The sequence below is a fragment of the Idiotropiscis lumnitzeri genome, chromosome 20, assembly GCF_059441095.1.
Source record: "Idiotropiscis lumnitzeri isolate Australia: NSW breed Sydney's pygmy pipehorse chromosome 20, RoL_Ilum_1.0, whole genome shotgun sequence".
Lineage (NCBI taxonomy): Eukaryota > Metazoa > Chordata > Actinopteri > Syngnathiformes > Syngnathidae > Idiotropiscis > Idiotropiscis lumnitzeri.
This window is the reverse complement of record NC_142410.1, coordinates 6,715,086-6,733,902: the sequence shown is the minus strand read 5'-3', so window position 1 is coordinate 6,733,902 and position 18,817 is coordinate 6,715,086. Positions and strand designations below refer to the sequence as shown.

Sequence of the window (18,817 nt, the reverse complement as noted above, 5' to 3'; positions counted from 1 at the left end):
TGTTGACAGAGTCACCACAGCAGAGCAATGCGCCATACCTTTTGCAATCAAAACAAAAGCGGATTTTAAGGCGGATTATACGTGGCTTTGCATGGGATGAAGTTATGACTGTAATCAAAACCTTTGACGGAGGAGCCGGGGGGCTGTAAATGTCAGAGCTTATTTCAACTCGATTTCTATCCCACCGTTTGAATTTTTGAGCGCCCAGGTGCCTTCTGAGATGATTTAAGTCTTCCCATTTGAGCACAAACGTCTTGCAAAATTCCTCGCGACATTTCTTGCCATTCACACACAAAGCCAGCTGTGGTTAGGCAGGGCTTGTTTGACTCGAAATAACTGCTGACTACTCAAGTGGCAGGAGTTCAAGTATGTGGCCCGAACTATTTCAGAAGGCATGCCAGGCCAACTCGCGTTTCTTAACTTGAAATTGCAAATTCAGAGCCGCAAACACTCCCAGTGTCTCCACTGGCTCTCGGCAAGGTTCTTATCCAACTCGCTGTTTTTTCTTGCCACCCCGCCCTGCCTGCTAGTCGACTCTCTTCGCAGGATCAGAGAGGAATCATGTGTTTTGGCCTTTCCATCTCACCCCCTAAATGCAGCATGGTGCACTGGAATAAAGCCATCTGGGAAAAGTAGCTTGCAGTCAACTCTAGACAAGCAAGTGAATTTGACTAACCTGGCAGCAATCGGAATTCTACTGTATTTGATTAGTTAAATGATGTGGTCACTGTGAATGAGCTGTTGACTTAATCGAATCTGCCGCTTTTTTAATAATATCTCCTTCATGATTGGTCTCCATAATCCCATTTTCTCATAATCCCATTTTCTCATTAACAGGCAAAACCTATTTATGGAGGATGGTTGCTTCTTGCACCAGAGGGAACCAATTTTGACAATCCTTTACACAGATCTCGGGTAAGTGGCTCTCACTTTTGAGGCAAATTGTGAAAGTCTGTGAATATGATGTGATGCTTTATAAAGAACCACCATGACGTGACTGAACAAAAAGTCAAATTGACTAGTACTGAATTTTGATAATTTCTAAACTGTTCACTCATTAAATTGATCTGATTTAATTTTATTTAATTACTTTTTTAAATTTTTTTTAATTTTTCATGGCCACCGCATTTGACAACACAGACAAAGGCTTTAATTTTTTTGGTGGTTTTTTTTGTTTTTTTTTCTCCGCTCCCACTTTTTCTCCCCATGATTTTGAATCGCCTCTTTATTTTTTAAATATAAAAACAAATCGCAACACACTTCACTGTAGCGTGTCAATTTCAAAGACATTTGTTTTCACTTTACCAGGACTTCTAATAATAGGTGTGCTTTCATTTTGGTATCTATACTTAGACTCTTTGGGAAAAACTGAACTTCAGCTTCCTGTGGGAGATTTTTTTCCTGCAGTGATGAACGGTGGTTCACAAGCAATAATGAGCCAGATATTGACTTGATTCCTTGAACCCTGACCCCCCCTGGCATCATGTAACATGAGCCTCTGTCCATTGCACCGCCTTCTTTATCAACCCACAGATAAAAACCGTGGTAGTGCATCCCAAAAGTGGAGCTGGGAGAATGTGGGGGAGGTGATGGAAAAGTCCCAGTTCTCACAGTCGCTTTTGATGGCTTCCATCTGTTTTTTTTTTTCTGGGGGCGGGGGCGTGTATGAACCACCTCCAGATCATTCACCCTGCTGCTTACATTGACAGCACTGATCTGTTCGATCAAGTCTAATGACCTGTGTTGAAGCGAGCAGCTTAAACTGTGTGCTCAAATAAATCATTTTGGATCGAGTAATATTTCCTCGAAGGACGACACTGTATTTGTACAGTATGTAACAACAATGTTAACTGCAGACCTTGTTGGGTCCTTCCAATGTGCCTTAGAAAGAGCTGCTCAATATTTCATGGATTATGGTGGAATCCGAGCCCCGCAAAAGTAATCTAACACTGTCTGAGACAAAGTGGTGGGAAAAGATAAAGCGGAGGGGTGAGAAAATTGCTCGTTGCGATAACGAGGAAATGGATGCATGGAAATTGTCACTATTTGCAGAGGACAGGAACAACACTGACCCATGTGTTACATTACAAAATAGCGCACGGTGCACCACCAAACAAAATGTCGCAAAGCATGGATACACTATAAGAGCATTTAATTGTCTTACATGTCACTACATAGTGATGGCTTCAAAACATGATTTGGGTCATGCTAAAAAGTTTTCCAAGAGTTCACTTGCCAACACATGGTAAATGTTTACCAAAGGTAGGCTAGTCTATTTGCTCTTTGCATGTGTGTGTGCACTGGAGTGCGTTGATCCATTTTTTTTCTATACTTGGAATATTATTGCATGGCGGCACGGCACAATAGCGGTTAGCACATCTGGCTCGCAGTTCTGAGGTTGGGATTCAAATTCACAATCTGGCTTTTCTGTGTCGAGTTTAAACGTTCTAAAACATTCCAAAAACGTGCTTCTTTGGTTAATTGAAGACTTTAAATTGCTCATAGGCGTGAAAAGGTGCCCTGCGATTAAACTTTGGTTGCCCATCCGGGAGCGTGTGCAGTGACTGGGAGTGTCGACTCCCACAATTCCTGACATGCAAAAAATAATGTTCAGTGAGTTAAAAAAAAAAAAAACAAGATTCTGTTCTGCGGCTCGCATCCCTCTACTGTGTCCAAAAACGACCTTGACTTTTATGTCGGCGAGAGAAAACCAAGTCATTGGGAGCCAAAATGGCTAGAAGGGCGGGGAGCGACAAATACACTTGTGCCGCCAACAAAATCTTCACTCTTTCAACAGTTGTGTGCCATTTGCACGCCGTTGGTTCCAAAATGCTTTGAGTATGCAGCACTTTTTTTTTTTTTTTTTTTTGGTTCATGCAAATATTAATCATGTCAATGTTAATAATGCACAATTGTCTTTTTTTTTTCATGCAGAAATGGCAAAGGAGGTTTTTCATCCTTTACGAGCATGGTTTACTCCGCTACGCTCTGGATGAAATGGTGAGTAAAAGCTACCTTTTCTCTAATAGGACATTGTTGTGAAGTTGGTTCACAAGACTCCAAATGTATTGGTCTCTCCACCGGCGGTTCTTTCTTTATACCCGCTGGTCATGAGAACCTGCTCTGTATCAGACAATAGAAGAGAAGTGACCGTGGGCCCCGAGACTTCTCAAAGGGGTCCGATTGAAACTGAAGCACCAAGTTTGCCTTCCAGGTAGATGCCCGTCCGTCTACGGGCAGTTCACAAAATACATTTGAAGTCTGGTGGTGATAATTTGAAATATGTGTCATTGTAACCATTTTCATTACAATTAAAAACGAGGCTGAACAATTCGTTGAGACTTGCTCAGTGCTTCCTCCCACTCTTTTGTGAATGTGTTAAACGTCCAAACTAGCGTTGTGGTGTCAGGAGAGGAATGATGTTACACCACACACGGTGTTGATGCGGACGGTCATGTTTGGTTTGTGGCCTGTTCAAATATTGTGCAAGATCCTCCTGATTCCTTTGGGTTCCGAAAGTAAAACTGGAATAACCGCCCCCTCTGTGCCGGGGAAGATCAATGTCGTTTTTATAGTGCCAGAACTTCCATATCGAATCGCTGGTGTTCTTTTTTTTTTTTTTTTCTCTCTCACCTCCTCATGTTTGCTTCTAGTTGCACTGTGTCATGTGACTGAGCCATGACTGACCCAGAAGCAGCGCTTTTCAAAGCACGGGATGCACGCTGTATTCTGGCGGAGCATCAGCACATCCTTTTATTTGACTCTTTCTTTCTACATGTGGCATGTTCTGGCAGAAGAGACACTGAGTGTTTATGTAATACGGATGGAACGGATTTGAGTTTAAACCTTGAGGGGAAATTGCGTTTTCCCCACAGATTGACTCCTACTCTTGAGTGTTTTTTGGGTTCATTGTGCGTCCAGATGCAGTGTAGATATTTCTTCAGCAAGGTGTTACAGCATGAGAAGCATTGTGAGAAATACTGCACGGTGTCCTCTCGACATTTGGAGGGCCACTGAATGGAGCGGCACTGTTGACAGGATGCTAACACCGGAAGGAAGATTGATGATGTGAAGAAAGAGCTCGCCCTTGTCGTCTGTTCATTGTTCGCTGGATGCCAGTCATCCTCTTTTAATCTCCTTACCGAATGTCGGATCAAAAGGTAAGGAGGTTTGCGAGGGTCTGGAGTTGGAAAGATCAAGTGACACTAAATGTAGAGGCTCACAGTCATCGTTTGTATTCCATTTGTTGGCTCGCTGTACACCTCAAGAGCTCTGCTTTTAGAGATGGATGCGTGTTGAGCAATCTATCGATTGTAGTTTATAGTTGATCAAGTGGAAATGTAAGATCAAGAAAGTAGTAAATATTTTAGATGAAGGTTACACCCTCAGGTTGTTTAAATAAGAGTGAATCTATAAAACTGTGACATTGAAAGAAAATCTATGTGTACCTAACTTGTGCTAACTGGTGCACACACACAAAAAAAAAAAGAATGCACCAGTGCAAAAAGACAAAGCCTAATATTTTAAATGGCGGTGTGTGTGTGTGTGTGTCTAATTTAAAGACCGCTATCTTTTGCCAGTATCATGTTGCTCCAGACCACATCACACGTCCCATCCGAGGGAATGTTAGGCTTGCAGATGAGGTGGTGCCCCTCTGTTTTCCTCACGGCCCACTTTTACTGCTTTGTATCTTGACTTTTAACCAAAGCCAGATGGGCTGCGGTCCCAACCTGCAGGATGTGGCCCGGCAGAAGGGGGGGGGGGCGAACACTTTTAGCAAAGGCCTTGGCTATCACAACTCTCTGAGCCACTGACTTGGACTTGCCCACCTGTGGTGAACACCCACGGTGACACACAACCATGATTAATCTTTGTGCAAGAAAAATAGAGGAATGCGAAGCAGAGCAAATGAATTCTGCTACAGGCTAGAGGGGAGGAGAGAGCATAAGTAGCTGCAGAAGACACGGGCTCCCATGCAGGACTAATGGGTCACTACAGATTGTATTTGGCAGTCAAAATGTCAAGCGTGTAATGTAATTTGTTGTTTTAGTACGCATACAGCAGTAAAATACATTCACTTACAGTGAAGAACTGAGAACAATTCAAGTCTCCTGTACTAGACTATAAAAGCTGGTTTCCCTCGGCAACTGGCACAGTTAAATCAGGGGGACTTTGTTGCCAAGGGCAACATGTTTTGTCATTTCTTCCAGCAACCAATGCCAAAGGCATGTACTGTATAACAATGGGCAGAGTTATCTTTTTTTTTTTTTTTTAGGGAAGCTTTTTCTTTTCGGTCCTGACTAAAGGCAAATGGAACAGAACATTGCAAGCATCATGAGAGCTTCTTTTAAGTTCTTTGGTGACTGACAGAAAAACAGCAGCCACGCACATTTGTGTACTTGGATGCTGCATGTCTGACTCTCTTTGCAAAAATAATCAACTGAGCAAGTAACTTTCTTTCTCTCTGTCGCATTTGTTCAAGTATTTCTCTATCAGAACAAGTATTCCCCTGCTGCCCCCGCTAACACAGTTTAAACAGAATTGGCACATGGACGCAAACATGACTGCTGATTTGGTTCAGGGTCTATCAGTCAAGTGTGAGCCAAGCCTTGACTTTGGGTTTTCATGTTTGTCTAAAAAAAACTGGAGAAGTGAAGTGCGTCGACAGAGTTCAAATATTCAACTTGGGGGGGGGAAGCAGCAAATACCAATGCAATGTCACTTAAAAAATAAATAAACAGCGGTCTTGTGTGAGGCAAGGGTGGGACACAGTCACACTTTTTGCTGACCTGCAGGTGGTTTTTTTTTTGGTTTTTTTTTCCGTGTGTGTGAGGTGCACCTGTGATCAAGGGCGCTTGACTGCGTAAGGCTGCGTCAGGAACAGGTGTCGTCAAAAGGTTTCCGAAACTTCAGTCTTGATTCAGTGCTCTTTTCTATCAATGAGCTGAAACCGAACGCGCGCATAATTAATAGACCTATCTGAATATAACGCTGATAAAGCTGCAAAATCAAATAGGACACAGATGTTTTAACGCCGAACAACGAGATTGACAGCGAATGAATCAAGTTAATGACGATGATGTCTTCACAGTCAGACGTCGCATGTCAAGCGCTGCTTTCCGCTGCTAATCAGTAACACGCCACTGCAAGAAATACTGAATGTTCTTCTGTGCGGTATTACTCTGCGGTTTTTACTCAGACTCATCATCCTTTTGACATCGCTTGAGTCAACATCTTGAGCGATTTAAAACATTCAAATACTTCTAGATGCTTGAAAAACATGTGGCTACCACATCCAGTTGATGCATACATGCACATCAGAAATGGAGTTCATGGACGGACGGACGGTATTGACTTTTCAGTGTGGGGGGCAACATAGCGGTGATGTCATCGATTCATCGACTTCGCATGGGTAGTTGACAAAATATTGGAGGGCTAGGGTGTGTGTGTGTGTGTGTGGGAGGAAATTTTACATTTTCCAACCCCTAATGCAAAAATGGTTCCACTATTGCAAAGTGACTTCATCAAAACAGACTGTTTGGTGTGTCAACCACGTCTGTCATTATTCTCCACAAGAACATGATGTTCTCATGACGATTTTAGCCCTTGAAGTCTTCCTCATTTCATGTCAGCTCAATTAATTTCCTGTGTTTACTGGAATTCAAAAATATGGCCCTCTGCCCGATTTGCACTGTCTAAGAGTGGATTTTTGAGAAGCTTCCTATTCCCATTTTGGGCATTCTTTGTTCATGTCAGACCGACCATTCCGCTTTCTCCTCCAAGAATCTTGCAGACACAAGCATATGTTGCCCTAACTGGTGTTTACCTTCGCAATTGTAAACCCTGCGGTATGCTCAAACGTGGCTTCGACCCTCTTCCCTCGCTACCCCGAGGAGTTTCAAAGTGCGGGCTCTTTTGATGGGCTTTTTTGTCTTATGTCAGACGGGGGGCTGACGAGAGCATTTCGGGAGTTGAATGAGTGGGTAGGATGTCTGGAGTTGCCTCCAGGCTTCCTGTGCAGGGAATTAGGGGACCACCAAGACCCATCGAATTAGGAACACTTAAAAAGGGACTTCAGTCTGTCTCTCACGGCAAACACTGGAGATGGAAGTCAACTAACGAGTGGTGTTAATTCATTTGCAAGGCTATTGTTGGATTAAATTAAAATAATTGTGAGATGTTAAAGCATGGATTTGAGAAAATCATGTATGCAGACATTGTTTTGGTTGTGAATGTGTGTCCTCAGTGCTACGGGTGAAGCATCTGCTGGCTTTGCAGAAGAGGATAGCGCGTGAGTCTTCTTTAACCCTTGCCCTCCTTCCCTTCCTTGTGAATCCAGTCGGCACGATCTGTTGGAATGTAAATAAGTGGAGTCACTGTTCGCGTAGCACAAGGCCACAAAACCATGGGAAGGCGTACGGCTTGTAATCATCAAGCTCTGCGGAGCTGCCATTCAACCGAATGACAGGCCCATGTTACAAATGGTCACTAAACCGATGTGGCGAAGCTGTACTTGGCAAAGACAGACACCGATTATCCAACAGTTCATTTGCTTGATGGCGTTCCCTCGTTTGGGCAAAGAGAGCCGCAGTCGCAAATGTACTTCCTGCTATTTTATTGCGCGGGAGAGTCAAATCCATTTTGAGAACACTCGCAAGTAGCTACATTAAGGCATAACTGGCGCCCAGATGCTCACATGCAGACTAATCAGCCAAACTTGACATCACTTATAACAACTCCATAATAGTCGTGAAAGTGAAATAACTTGGCTTTGGTGTGAAATTAAAAAAAAATAAAAAAATTAAAATACACAAGATATTTTTTTCATGCGATACTTTGCTTGTAAATAACAGTGTTTATTGGGATCTGGAATGAATTAATCGGTTTTTTTTTAATGGAGAAAATTTGATACGTGTGAATTCAGTTACAAGCTTGCTCAACAATAATGAAGTTACCACATTAGTTGTCAACCAAAAAGTTTTCAATGTTGGGTCCATCGTGAACAAACAGTCAACCTTTTGTTTTACTTGTTTTATTTACTTAATTGATTCTTTGGGACTTCGATGGTAGTTTTTCCACATTCTTTGTACTTCCCTTTGCACCCCCCAACTCTTACACACACACACGCCCACACACACACTTTCCCGAGCCATTCATCATGCAGTGAAGGGCAAGCCCCACAAGGCTTTGGCTAAAGCCAACGACCGCGGCTCAAGCTGACATGGCCATCACCTTTGCTTTTCCCATTCCTCCGTGTGGTTCACTTTCCCATCGTTGTCTGTGCTCTCACTCTCGCTTTCTCGCTCTCGGCCTGCCAGCCTCTTGTACGTCCGTCTTTCATTGCATTTTGCGCTGGCCAATAAATCATTGGTGCCGGAGAAAGCAGCCAGTCGTGTTGTGCAACTTCTCCCTTTCTCCTTTTCCATAGCCTCCCTCTGCCTGATATAAATAAAGTTGTATTCTATTGATTTGCTCAGTTTGATTTAAAAAAAACTGGACCAGGATAGTGAAAAAAGTTTTGATTTAAAGTGTCGGGGTGAAGGATTAGCCAGCGCTGAGAAAGGAACTTGTAAAACAGTGGAGCACACGGCTGTAACTTGTAACTTGGGTTCTTGTTACACCACTCCTGATTTTACATTTTATTTGCTTTCATCATTACAACATGCCTCCTGGGGGCTACCCCTCCTGGCCCGCGGTGAAACCCAACTTGACGCTCTTTCTCCCTTTTTGATTGCTCATGTCATTTCCTTAACATGTCTTGGTTGGATGAAGTCCAGTTGTAACCCAGCCTGATACTGCTGTCTTGTAAGGACTGCAGGCGCAGCAGCTGCGGCAAAAAATGTCTTCAAGTTGCGACAGGTGTACCGAATGACCTTCAACCCTTCACCTCAACCAATCCAACCATCTGTTCGGCCCAGGGCCTTGCAGCCGTGCTATTATCGGAAAGAAAAGCTCAGATGTGCATTTGATGCTGATTTTTAAAATCAAATGAAGCATTTAAAAGATTCAGAAAAGAGCAAATTGGTTGTTTATATCCTTGGCCTCCGTATGAATGTGTGTCGGTGCAATGTGGGATGTGGCGGCTGGTAGTGTTAGCTGCTACGGTTGTTCTTGTAGTTGTCTTCAGGGCTACGGTTTGAATATTTACTGCACCACGAGTGAGTCACAGTACTTTGAGAGAACACTTGAATTGGCTACTTTGGAAAAGAAAACTGGTCCAGATGTTACGCTTGCGCGGGCCGCTGATTCCACCCTTGACCAGAAGAGATTAAAATAAATAATCCCGAAGAGGGTTTACAACTGGGATATAAATGGCAATGAATGTGTCATATGGCAGCCATCAATATTCAAGCAACATTTAAGTTGAAGTTCGGCGGGCCGGATTAAAACATTTAACGGGCCACATGTGGCCCCGGGCCATAGTTTGCCCAACAAAAATCAAATAATTGCATGATTGCATCATTCCCTGCATCTTGATAACACTTGATTCTGGATTCATACTGGATACCTGGAAGAAAGCGCAACCTGATAAGCAAGGGTGCAAAAATAAAGACATTATTGTTGTATTAATAAAAACTGAATAGCACACGAGAAATGCTATCAGTCTGGGAAAGCACACGCCCACTTGGACTAATTCCGCGAAGACACTGTGAGTGTGAACAGGCCACATGACAAAAGTTCGGTGTAGCACCTGTTGAGGTCTTGTTCCCAGACAATCTGTCGCAATCTAAAATGATTTTCTCACAGTCTTCCTCTCACAATTGATGACATATTGTCTCGTTCGTAGACATTACATAAACTCCATGACCAAAGCTGGAATTGTGTGTGTGTGTGTTTGGCCCACACGCATCTGGCTATAGATTTATCTAACCGGGGTTCATCTTGGATACAGTGCTATTTTTCAACAACTACCCATTTGGAAATGGTGATGCTGTACTTTCTCTTCATCCTCCAACACTTCGCTCCTCTTCCTCCTCCTCTGCATCCTCATCTCTGACGACACTGGCCTCCGAACAGGCCGCGTGAAACCACCCACGCTCCTCTCGCTATTAGCCATGAGGACCAACACTCTGGCTGCCCACGCTCTCTGAAATACCTGCTTGGAAATGTGATTTTGCGACTGTCCATTTGAAGTCACGGAGGCTGCTGTGTAACAATTGCAAGAGCACACATGCGACATGGGTGACCTGCCTTTAAAGTTTTTGTCATTTGCTATATTACATAAAATGATCACTACCAGCTTACTCAAGTTGCTTTCTGCATCTGTATGTTTGCACGACTGTTATGGGGAGGCTTGGCCGAACAACCTTAGAGGTGACTCCATCCGTCTGGCACCCGAGGACATTTCCCCCCTGCGGTAGCTTGTGGGCTCGCTCGTATCCAAAAATGTGTTTACCTCTATTGTCCCGGGTTGCTAAGGAAAGTTTTATTGCTCATTTTCTGTTATCGGTAATGAGCAGGATGTTGGAGCCACGAAGAGACCCGACTGCTTGCCATATTCGTGAGTCAGGATGATGCAGTGCCAGCTCATAATCATTCCTTCACCCTTGACGTCTTGGAGAACAAAGACGAGCGGGTGCAGGGTGCTGACCTTGGAACCTGCGTGAGGGTTCTTGTTGTTACACGTCTTGAAAAAGAGTAATACGGAGTGAAGGCATAGCATTTGAATTTGTCAAGCTCACTCCTGGCAGACAATTGACACCTAATACCAGACAGATGTTTACAATCATCTTACAGGTGTTTGTAACTAAATAACTCGGGCAGTGAACAATATGTTTTTTTTTTTTTTTTTTTGCAGAAGCGTGGGTTTGATTTAGAAAGAATGTCGTGGAAAAGATGTGATGACTCAATCACAGGTCACTTTCCATTTTGTTCTATCGTGCTATTCCCTTTAATTGAATGCGATTACCCGCATATGTTGATGCTCAAAGATGAAAATGTGCTTCACAACCCAAAAATTCAACAAAATAATAAGCCAGCTGACAATGCAAGTTGATCGTTTAATTTTCCTGCAGTGTCACCAGGGAGACAGAACTATTTGTTTATAGTGACTCGCCAGTCAGTATTTTACACTGTTTAACTCCTTGCGACAGAAATCTGTGTGTTGTCTTCCTAATTCCAATGCACTGATCCCCAAATCTGTTGTCTCTCCTTTTATTTCCTTCTGTGAGGGCGAAGGGAAGTGCGTCTATGGACTGCAGTGGCTGACAATCCCACATTGTGTGAGCTGGTGCCGCTTGACAAAGGGTGCATTGTGGTCGGACATGGCCCAGAGAGAGGGGACAGGGTCTGGGATAGGTGACAGAGGTGTGGGTTCAAGGGGGGCCTGGTCTGGGGGCTGCTTTGGCCCTGGCTGGACCGAAATAGTGTGCGTGTGTGCGTGCGTGCGTGCGTGTGTTGGAGGTCAGCTGACTCAAGGCCAGTGCTGGGAGGGTCCACACGTGTGAGTGGAGTCTCGTGCTACGTTGCTCACAAACACTTCTCACTAATATTAACTGGACCACCACACAGTCAGATTATTAATGCTGCAGTTAAAATGGATTAGACTGTAATCGGGTTTTGATTTCTTTGTGATTGCTATGTGAATTGAAATCTTGGTTCTTAAGATGCTTGTTGAAATGTTCCCAAAATCACAACTTTTTAATTTTTTTTTTTTAAATCCTGTTCAGACTCCCAAGTCAAGAACAAGACTTGCATGAGTAGCATACCCTCGGTTTGTTTACGCAGACAGACAGGCCAAGCAGTCAACAAGTCAGTCCACTAAACCCTTTATTTCCCGGCGTCCCATTGACCACCAAATCCTTAATCCGCCTCGCCACTTTTCCTTCTCTCAGCGGCCAAAGCTCGCTCCTTTCGCCAAGTCTGAGAGTGACAGGGCTCTCAGGTCAAGCTGACGCCAGTCTCCCCTTTGCGGTCTGAAGCAGGTCCACCAGACCCTCGCCCAGCTGTCCCAGGGTCTGTTTGTCAGTCTACCTGTCAAGCACAGCTGCCTTGCCGACCTCTCACCCTGTCGAGGGCCCTTCATTGATTTTTAATCCACGGGCACTAGCAGTCGCCCCCTTCGGATTTAGCTATGTGGCCCTGTGCCACTCCTTCAGTGGGCACACCATCCTGCCTCGATTCTCTTTAAAGTCATCCCCCGCTATTCACGTACTGTTCTGAATAGCAAAATGACACAAGTAATTGACTCCGCCCTGAAATGGATTTTATTTGGTTACATTAATAACTTAAACCAGGTGGCAATCTAAACGCCCAGGGGTCATTTTACGTGGCCCACTAAAGCAAATCACAAGAATCTATTTCATATTTAAATTCAAGATGTCTTCCAATTGTACTTACTACTTTCCTATTATATTAGGCTTTGGCGCGTACAAAAATACACAAGAAATCCTAATAGGGAATTAATTTTTTTTCTCCGTTGACTAACAGACGATCGTTTAAAAAAAATATATTTTGGTGACTTTGCGAAAGTTAAACCGTGCGTGGGATTACTGTACTTTCGTGTCACTACATCAGCGATGTGACCCAGTCTATAATGTGAGAGAGGTCCGCATTTCAAGTGACATTTCACAGGGACACAGTCAACGCAACTAGTCAGCCTCCCTCGGGGTGGGATTACCATCAAGTATTGACTTCTCCATCCACATCAGAGGCCGTGTACAGGATTTAATTGCTCTGGTACTGTCATGGCACGGTAATGCTGCACAAATAGGTTTTTCCTGAATGTGATTTATTGGGTCACTGGCCAAGTTGAGTGTGATGCCTTTTAATCTTGCCCCGCTCCTATACGCCGATGCACAGAGGGCTGTAATTTATCATTTGTGGCTGGTACTTATAGACACTAAGACACCACAGCGGTTGCGTGCTGTAATTTTTCCCGTATGTGTAGTGTAGTGATGGCAGGACCCAAACGTTGTTCAAAGAATGCTTGTTCTGCTCTGCATTACTCGTTTTACTTTATTCAAGAACAGTAAAACATATTTCAAAACTGAACAACGGAAACAAAAGCCTCCCTTATTCTGTTCCTCAAGTAAATACTTTTAAATTTAATGTGTATTTTGGTCACTCTGAGGTCAACAAAACTCATATTTAACGGTTTGCAGGCAACAGGCACAGACTGTTGATGTCTGCTGTGCAAATTTTGGCACCATGTTGACGTTTGGGCGGCTTATGTGTGAACATCATGTGGCGGGATATGCGAGCGCGTCTGTTCACTTGAGTTCCTGTCCTCTGTCGCACTTCCTACATGTCCTTGTGTTGTGTCTTCCAGCCCTGCACTCTTCCCCAGGGTACCATCAATATGAACCAATGCTCCGATGTCATTGACGGAGAGTCCAGGACGGGTCAGAAGAACTCCTTGTGCATCCTGACCCCTGAAAAGGAGCACTTCATTCGAGCGGAGTGTAAAGAAATTATAAACGGGTAAGCGGGCTTGTGGCTGGCAACCTGATCGGTTTAAAAGAACTGGGTGAGTTGAGCTGTCTAGCTTTAGTGTTATGGACCAAGTTTAAGATGAGACCACTGTGTGATTGCCTTCGCTGTTAAAACTAGTCTGCCCTCTGCTGGCTTCTTTGGAGGGCCTGTCGTTGGTGACTCAGACACAAATTGTTTGCTATTGATAATGCGGTTTAAGATCAAGTTTGCCAAGCCTAATAATGAATTTTGAGTCAAATGAAATATTGTCTTGAGGAGTACGTTTATTGTCAGTTTAATGTTAAAGGAACAAGAAATGTACTCTCTTCACTCTTTACAGATGGCAGGAAGCTTTGGCAGTGTACCCCAGAACGAACAAGCAGAATCAGAAGAAGAAGCGCAAGGTCGATCCACCCACTCAGCAGGTAAGGCATTTCAAATGTCTTCTGGTCTTAATCCTACAGTGGTACCATAAAAGTAGCATATGCTGCTGTATTACACCGTTGTAAAGGGTTGTCAGTCCCCCCCACAATGTAATACTGTTGTCTTGAGTTTGTTGTGTGTGCCCACAAAGTTCCCTCTGAGATCCATTGTCTGCTTCCTCTAATGATGATGCCATAAATTAGGCTGAGTTGACTGACATTACATAACTCTTTTGCAGAGAGATTGCGGGCAGTCTTTGGATTGTTGTAGCCCTTAAAAGTTTTGCGTCAGCCTTTCTAAATATTTTCAGGAAAAAAATGACAGCAATGTTAATAAACCTCAAACAAAGGCTCAGTATTGCTGAAAAATCCCAACAGTGGTTTTTGGGGTTAGTGACTTATCATCACGTCAGCATACGTGGGAGTGTAATACAAGGACACATTGAGTGGCGAAACTCTGGGAAAGTGAGTTTCAGGAATTGGGCAGTCCCACATAATTTGTGGGAATTGATAAAGTTTGCGAGAATGGCTCGAGATTGCATCATGGTGAAATCCTGTGATTGCCTCGCTGATGTTCCATGGGACACAAGCATCAAACCACTAATTTTAATATTTCTACTGTAAATAATCCATGATCCATTTATTAAATGCAGACTGCAGATTGACATTCTGTAAAAATAGAGGTAAAAAAAAAAACCTGTGGCAGCGGCACTAAATGGTAATATTTTTAAGCCTCGCATACAGTAGGTTAACGATGAAAGCTTTCTGTGATTGGCAGGATGATGTAACTACAATCGAGTGTTTTTCCATTAAGGACATGAATGGACATCCAGTGAGTTCTTACCTCATCACCTCTAAAAATGCAAAAGCAAATTATGTTTTAGACGTGATCAAGGCCAGTGGACAAGCGTTTTTCTTCTAATACTAAATTGGAATTGCATGTTGGTGATTGCAAACATTGGGGCTCTTACTACACTCTCAGGGCAATTGTATTGGGACTCATCTCTAATCAGTTAATCATTCAGTTGTTGAACTGGCTCTCCAGAAATTATTTTCACAGTTTATGAATGTGTGGGTGACCCTTTTACTGTTGCAACTCTCATCCCGTGATCACACTTCAAAATTAATCAATGCATATTCTCCAAAATATGGGACCAACATCATTTTCAGTTGAGTACAATTTGTCTCAATACTTTTCGTCCTTGATAGTGGAGGTTTCTTTCATCAATCATGTGACTAAATGCCTTAATTTTTCTTATTCTGTACTATAGATGACTGGATTATACAAGCATTTTTCACATTCTTCTTTTTTTTTTTTTTGTGTCTAGTCTTCTTGTGACCTTGCCTCGCATTTTATCCTCTCATCCTCCCTCCCACTCCTTCCATCCCAAACTCCTGCCCAGGAACCTGGCCCGGCCAAGGTGACGGTGACCAGCAGCAGCAGCAGCGGAGGCAGCATCCCGTGTCTGCCCAGCGGCATCGCCAGCGCCGAGCGTGTCCCGATGAGCAGGGCCACTTTGTGGCAGGAGGAGAACCGCTGGAGTCGGACCACCATCCCCTGCAGCCGGAGTGCGTCCTGTCTTAGCCAGCTGGGCCACAGCCAGCCAGACTCTATCCCAACTCAAGATGGTAAAGACTGTTGCCCTACACTTGTGGGTCTCAAACTGAGGTCCCTGTGGGGGACAGAGGGAATTATTTAAAAAAAAAACAAAAAAAAAAAACTATATGTTCTTGAATTTCAGATGGTGCCACTATGAGCACTGGACGCAAAGTACGAGTGGAGAGTGGTTACTTTTCCCTGGAGAAGACCAAGTCGGAGCCTTCTCCAAAACCTGCACAGAACTCCCAACCACTGCAGCCACCCCAGCAACTCCCTCTCTCCTCGTCGACATCCTCCTGTTCCTTAGGATCCCCCAGGTACAATTCTGAACCCGAACCCCAAATTTCACCCTATCCCCCCTCCCCAGGAACGCTTGCGTCCCCCAGCTACTCCACCATCACTTCCTCCCAGAGCTCACTGGACTCTGAACCCAGCGGTGCCACACCCACCTGGGAGGGCCTCAGTGGTGGTGGGGGGAGCGCCGCTGGTGCGACTAGTGGAGGAGGTAGAGCGAGTCGTTCAGGCAGGCAGTATGCAGCACTTTCAGATGTGCCGCGAGCACGCAGGATGACCTACCGCGAAGCCTTTCATTCTGAGAAAAAGCGCCAAGAGCTAAGAGCACGCACACGGAGTCCTGGACGTGAAGAGGTGGCCCGGCTGTTTGGGGAGGAGCGCAGGTGAGAGCAGACAGATGCCAGTCTTGCATGGCATCCGGCATCACAAATATCGGCCGACGATGGCAGCGAATCATTTAAGACCCTGTAAAGTGAATTTAGCGGTTCGTTTCTAAACACATTGCACCTGTTTGAAGGTAAATGCTCAACGCAAATGCTTAGACTCTGAACTATTTTATTATTCAATTGTGAAAATGTAGCATTTACTCTATTTTTTTACACCCCCCACCAATACCACCCAATAAATGTGAACACATCATGCTTATCTATCGCAACTTCCAAGTGTAGTTAGCTGGCTAGCTACGCTTAAACCCCGAGAATGCATCTTCCCTTGGGATATTCTGCTGGTTGCTTCAAGAGCGCCTCATCGTTGGCCATGAGTGCACGCAAGGTACCAGGAGGTGGGGGGTGGGAAATAGAAAATATATCTAATTGACAGCCTGTTGTGGCCGTATTAGAGTGCCTCATTCTTACTGTTATTTGTTGGAAAGATAAGTTGCTTGATGAAGTAGCATTCGTTTTTCTAGGTTTCAGTAGGTTCATTGGACGCATTCAGAGCGGAGAGCGCAGCTTCATTTTTCATCATTTTAAAGCCTCATTTTATGTCAAAATGTTTTTTGAATATATAAATTTGGCAGGATTGTTTACACTTTCCTGTGGTGTCAAATGTCGAAGACATACCCTGTTTCTCTTCACTTTACGGGGGCTTCAATGATTTGTACTAAAATGTAAACTGAGCATGTCGAGTGATATGAGAAGGCTTTCCTTAAAGTAGTGTTTATGCACGCAGATATTGTACATGTCATTTTTGTTCTATTTAAGGTTAATGTAATAATTTCCCATGGCACACCAGAGGAACACTCGTGCACAGTGCTTGGTTTAAAGTAGAGCGCTAGCATTTTAGTCTTTACACTACCCAGGGGTTGTCGTCGCTGTTTGATTTTTCTTTGCTGTGGCCTCTTTGACTCTTGCTGCCTTTGCTAGATGGTCTTGTTGTTTTTTGTTTTGATCTTTTCCAGGGGCTTCTGAACAGAGCTCCGATGAGCTCATTCTCAACCAACCCCTCCACCTCTGTTCCCTGCTGGTCATCGTTGATTCCTGCTTTCTATCATTTCCATCTCTTCTCCGCCTGGGAGCACACACAAACACCATCATTATAATACACATTGCTTATTTTACTGTCGGCACATTTTTGGTGGTACATTTGGTTTCCTCTCTTTTCTGACGCAACATTAACCGACTTTCCGTGCCTTAAGGTAATTCCGCTGTAAATTGTCATTGCTGCTACTCCTGCAAATAGCCATCATTTCATTCTTTTGAATTTAACTGCATCATAGATTATAACAATGTACCCTCTGATGTATCTTTAGGTTCATGATCATCTCTTGGGGAGACACCACGTTAAGTTGGACATTGTTTTCCATGGAAGGGGCTTTGAGTCAAATGATTTCCAGAGTCAAACTGTCACTTGTGTACAATGCCACAACACTTTTTGTGTACAAAAAGTGGAGAGACAGCCCATTATGGGCTTTGTATTTTGGCTCAAATTCCTTATGGCGCTGTGTTGTTTTTTTTTTTCCCCCTCCATACATTTTTTAATACTAATACAGCAAGCATGGTAGTCAAATGATGTATTTTTCAAGCTTGATTTGTTAGAATGTCTTTTCACAAAATGTGTCAACATACTTGTATGCTATTTTTTTTTTTTTTTTTTTACTGATCATAGAAATCATCTTCTCTCTGTCACAGACGTTCGCAAGTCATTGGCCGATTTGAGGAGAGTCCAAATGTGGAGCGAATGGACACGAGCAGCTCCATCGAGCCGTCATCCAACGTCAACAATGTGCAGCGACAAGGCCGCAGTGAGAGACGCTATCTGGCCGACAAACATGTACGTGCATCTCTGAAATAAAATACTCGAGTGTTTTATTCACGCTGATCACTGAGCTCACTGAGGGCTTATTGTAAGACTTATTTTGTTGTAGGACATGTCGTCATTGGATGCAGGGAAGGACCGCTCTGTGCCAGATGTGTCCAGCTGCACTTTTGCAAACTTAAGAAGAGCCAAATCACTTGACCGCAGAGTTACCGAGTCCTCAATGACTGTGAGTTTCGGCAGTGTTTTTCACTTATACATTTCACGTACATAAAGAAAGCATAAATTGGTCATGACCTGAGTCATCGAGATCTACTGCTGCAGGCGAATGTGACCTGGCATCTGTTTTGCTTCCCCTTACACCCGTTGTTTGAATAGAGGAAAATGGTTCGCTCACGATGACCATAAAAAAATAGAATTCCTTGCTGCCAAAAGACTGTTAAATGGTAAAATGGCCTTGTAGGCATTTTTTTTTTTTTTTAATCCCTGGCAGTGTGCCAATGGTGAAGGACAAGGTTATCGGAATGATATCTTTGAAAGATCGTCGTCCTCACTTCAACAGATCAAAATATAGTGTTAAAATGTTTTGTGATAACATATGAAGAACCATGTGTTGGCGTGGCATAAAGACATAATGAATGATTAACGTTTAATTTGTGGCATTTTGGCCGGACGTGCTAATGTTGAATTGGAATTAGTTCAGTTACGGGTCCCTGGTCCTAAAAAGTTTGAGAATCCTTTCTCTGTTGTAAATGACAGTAGCCGTTTACTCATTCCAAACTATGAATATATAAGTAAAAGTATCCTTTACTCCTCCAAATGGGATTAAATG

The 18,817-nt window shown here is 43.6% G+C and overlaps 1 protein-coding gene across 5 annotated transcripts in view; it reads left to right on the top strand.

The window, feature by feature from the left end:
* The window catches only part of mpripa (myosin phosphatase Rho interacting protein a), a 36,186-nt gene that overhangs the window by 3,084 nt on the left and 14,285 nt on the right, over nt 1-18,817 (top strand). For 2 of the 5 annotated variants that reach the window (XM_088283705.1, XM_088283703.1), the window contains exons 2-9: nt 838-915; nt 2,935-3,000; nt 13,271-13,422; nt 13,754-13,838; nt 15,164-15,464; nt 15,578-16,112; nt 17,859-18,000; nt 18,095-18,214. In XM_088283705.1, the coding sequence (XP_088139831.1) occupies nt 838-915; nt 2,935-3,000; nt 13,271-13,422; nt 13,754-13,838; nt 15,164-15,464; nt 15,578-16,112; nt 17,859-18,000; nt 18,095-18,214 (1,479 nt within the window). Of the gene's footprint in view, nt 1-837; nt 916-2,934; nt 3,001-13,270; nt 13,423-13,753; nt 13,839-14,613; nt 14,668-15,163; nt 15,465-15,577; nt 16,113-17,858; nt 18,001-18,094; nt 18,215-18,817 lie in introns of all 5 variants that reach the window. The other 3 variants (XM_088283704.1, XM_088283706.1, XM_088283707.1) reach the window with 3 other exon arrangements.